Source organism: Microplitis mediator, chromosome 9 (assembly GCF_029852145.1).
Source record: "Microplitis mediator isolate UGA2020A chromosome 9, iyMicMedi2.1, whole genome shotgun sequence".
NCBI lineage: Eukaryota > Metazoa > Arthropoda > Insecta > Hymenoptera > Braconidae > Microplitis > Microplitis mediator.
The window spans coordinates 16,209,635-16,213,120 of record NC_079977.1 but is presented as its reverse complement, the minus strand read 5'-3'; the positions used below and the strand labels follow the sequence as shown (position 1 = coordinate 16,213,120).

General features: G+C 31.8%; 1 protein-coding gene across 1 annotated transcript; it reads right to left on the bottom strand.

The window, feature by feature from the left end:
- Positions 1 to 214: 214 nt before the first annotated feature.
- Positions 215 to 2,868, bottom strand: LOC130674204 (uncharacterized). Its single transcript, XM_057479472.1, has 3 exons — positions 1,394 to 2,868; positions 556 to 1,285; positions 215 to 274 (listed from the first exon to the last, which is right to left on the bottom strand). The coding sequence occupies exons 1-3, from the start codon at positions 2,866 to 2,868 to the stop codon at positions 215 to 217; spliced, it is 2,265 nt and encodes a 754-aa protein (XP_057335455.1).
- Between the last annotated feature and the right edge of the window lie 618 nt (positions 2,869 to 3,486).

Sequence of the window (3,486 nt, the reverse complement as noted above, 5' to 3'; positions counted from 1 at the left end):
ACACAAACATGTGTTTGAGAAAGGTAACACCGCTAACTGGACAACAGAGATTTTCACTATAAAATCTATACAAAATACCGTACCTACAACCTAAAGACTTGTAGACTATCAGGAACAGCCGATAGAAGGTGGACTCTACGATGAAGAACTCAGCAAAGTTAAATATCCGGATGTTTACCTGGTAGAAAAAGTTATAAAAACACGTGGAAATAAATTATATGTAAAGTGGCTTGGCTTTGATAGCTCTCACAATAGCTGGATAAATAAATCTGATCTGTAAAAAAATGTATTATATTTTTGAAATAAAACAAAGTAATTTTTAATCATGTATATGTTTTATTTTTTTTTACTAGCCTAAAATTTATAACTATTTTTTACATTTTTCGTCTTTTGTTTGGTCTCGGTATAGTCATAATTTCATCTCTTGACACTTCGTGACCCCATAGTACAATATCAGTACTGTTTAACAGAAGCTGACCTTTGTCATTTTCCCAACTCAAAGCTTACATTATGTTTATTACTTTTAATTACATATTGTTCCTTACTTAAATTTACATGATCATTTAAACATCGTTTGAAATCCTCAAAAGTGATAGTTCGCAAAGTCGGACGTTTGACACCTTTGGCTCGCTTTTTTACCTGATCTTCATTATGAATTTTAAAAGCATACAACTTTGCTCTAAGTCCAGTGAATTCTGTCATAATTTTGGCATTATTCTCGTCCTTCATTAGACCTAAAACTTTTTTATTAAGTAGTGGTATATTGTAAACATTATCAGGTGGATAATCAGAGGTGTCAAACTTGTCGATATCACGTTTGATGATCTCATAGATGTCTGGTACAATAAAATGGTATATAAGACTGTCAGTATCAGTGTACATTAATTTTGATTCTTCATTTGCAAAATTATGTTTAACATAATTATAATGAAAGTCATATATATAAGTTTTTGATAGATCTAATATACAAAAACCAACATAAATTGGTTTGTCAAAGCGTACTTTTGCCGCCTTCAGTTCAACAATTATAATATTCTCATCAAAAATAGTAAGACTATGGAAGTTAGGCTTACAAATATAGTCAGCAGCACCGTATCTACCCGTCCATCTTGTTACTATATGAATTTCTTTGTATTTTCTGACATTTTCCATAGTCTTACCAAAAACGGCATTATTCATAAATTTATAAAAGTCCTTTTCAAACTCATTCTTAGTAGCTTTTCTGCAATCTGTATTTTTATCTATATATGACTTGAGCCATGGTGACTGCTCAAATTTTAAAACTCTATGAATCTTTGTTAATTTTAATCCTCAATCTAAACATTGTTTTAAATTCTTATAATGTATGACATAATTTTTTTTATCATATAAAGTCGTCGATAATTTAGTATACTTGCTACCCGGTGGTGAAAAGTGTTTAGGACACAGTGGTAAATCTTTATGTAAATCATGCAATTCCTGAGGATAATGTAGATCAACTTCTAATACATAGCCAACACTATTGATGTCGTTCAAAAATTGATCTACGTTATCGACGTCAAAAGTAAGATCTTCAGGCGGATAAACCCATTCGAATGAACCTTTTGGTAGCGGCATACTCAAAGCAGCACCATACAAATTATTTACATCGTAATACATTAAATAGGATTCAGCTTTATTAGGATCAAAGCTGGATCCCATGTAACGATTATTTGCCGCTGCATACCTATTTGTAAACTGAGATACACCACCCCTTATACCTTTTTCACTAAAAAGCATCATTTCAGGATCAGTAAATAACTCGAGTTCAACATTTGTATATTTTAACATCGCATCGAAAGCGAGTCCCGGTGCCGTATAGTAATGTAAAGGATCTAAGCTATAGGTAGCCATACAATTATGTCTAAAATTTTGGAATATGTCCGCTAAAAGAAGGACATCGGTCTTTAAATATAAATCAGAATATTCGCCTAATGTCTTGATATCAAATTTATTCCAAACTAGTTGAGCAAGGGCGTAATCATTATCAGATACACTATCGTCCGATAACTTGGAATAAAATGAGTCCTGATCGGGCAACTGTTTGTCGTTAAGTTTGTCAATACCAGTTACGTACTCATATGGGAATACACCCTTTCGAGTAACTAATTTAAATTTTTCCCGATCACTGTAATGTTGTTGAGTAATCTGTTTATCACAATCACTTAAATTAGATGCTAATTTGTCGAGACTAGATGCCATAAACCTGAATGAATCTATAAAACTTAAGCAAACTGATGTATTTTCAACATATTTCGTGAAAGATATATAACGTTCTTTGTTAATTGGTAATAATGTAATTTTACCCTCGAAAACGGTTGATAAAGATTTTATTATAAAATGGGAATCGTAACCAGATAAATTATGAAATACTACTGGTATAGTGTGAGATGTTCTATAATTTATATTACAAGATAAGTGAGCTGGGCCGCGATAATTACCAGTAAATTGACAGTGATCGTAGCATTTATCTGTAGCAGAAGTTATAGATCTTTCACAAATATGACAAACAGTTGCTTGCTCATGACTCTCTTTTTGTTGTCTCGACAGAGGTTTCATAGCAACGGGATTTTTCAAGTATGATTCGACTTCTAATGCTAAACATTCTAATTTTTTTACAAACCACTCAATGCAGGTTTGTGATCGATTGAGTTCAAATTTAGATAAATTGTTATTATAACTGCAAAAGCGATAAAATGCTATACTATGTGGTATATGTTTGTCAAAATTATCATTGTCTTGGGGCTCAAGTGTACATTCTAGGTCTGCATAGACAACAAACAGTACAGTATCTTTGAAGTGGTAATTTTTAAACTTTAAAATTTTATTTTCTTCAGTCGGAAATGTCATGTGAACTTTATTTAATGCGAAACAGTCTTTTATATGATCTTCAAACGATTTTTCTAATTTAAAATGGTTCAAGCATCGGTCACAAAAAAATAATTTGCTATGTGAAGCTGATATCTGACTTTTTACTAATCGTGAGAGATCTTTAATTAGAGCAAAATGATATATAGGTTCGTAATCTTTATACTCATTACTTTTCATATTTAAATTAACATTAGCTTGTAACATTAAAAGGTGGACTGTTTTTCTATTAAGTTTACAATATTTACTTAAATATAATGGAATTATAATACTTTTTTCAGACTTTTTCTTTGTAAAATGAGATTCAATACCATATACATTAATTGGTAAGTCATTTAGTCTTTCAAACTTTGGAATTTGGTTAAGTGTCATAGGAAATTTAATACCTGTATATTCCAACACAGCACTATAATGAGGATACGCTGATGTTCTCCCAGGATGTCCAGTGTTGGGAAGATGAATCGCAGCAACGATGCTCCATAGGAAACAGTACTCATCATAGTTTTCTATGTTGAGCACCGCTCATTTCATCTGGATATCTCGAGGAAGCCTCACAAATGTTGAAATTCCTCCTTGCAGAGGTGTGTATTTTGACATGGA

Excerpts from the sequence above, each read along its gene's own strand:
- LOC130674204 (XM_057479472.1), bottom strand. The coding sequence starts at position 2,868 with ATGACATTTCCGACTGAAGAAAATAAAATTTTAAAGTTTAAAAATTAC. Across the intron at positions 1,286-1,393 it reads TTTTCACCACCGGGTAGCAA|AGTTTTAAAATTTGAGCAGT; the intron begins GTATACTAAATT and ends AAAGATTCATAG. Across the intron at positions 275-555 it reads AACGATGTTTAAATGATCAT|ATCAGATTTATTTATCCAGC; the intron begins GTAAATTTAAGT and ends ATTTTTTTACAG.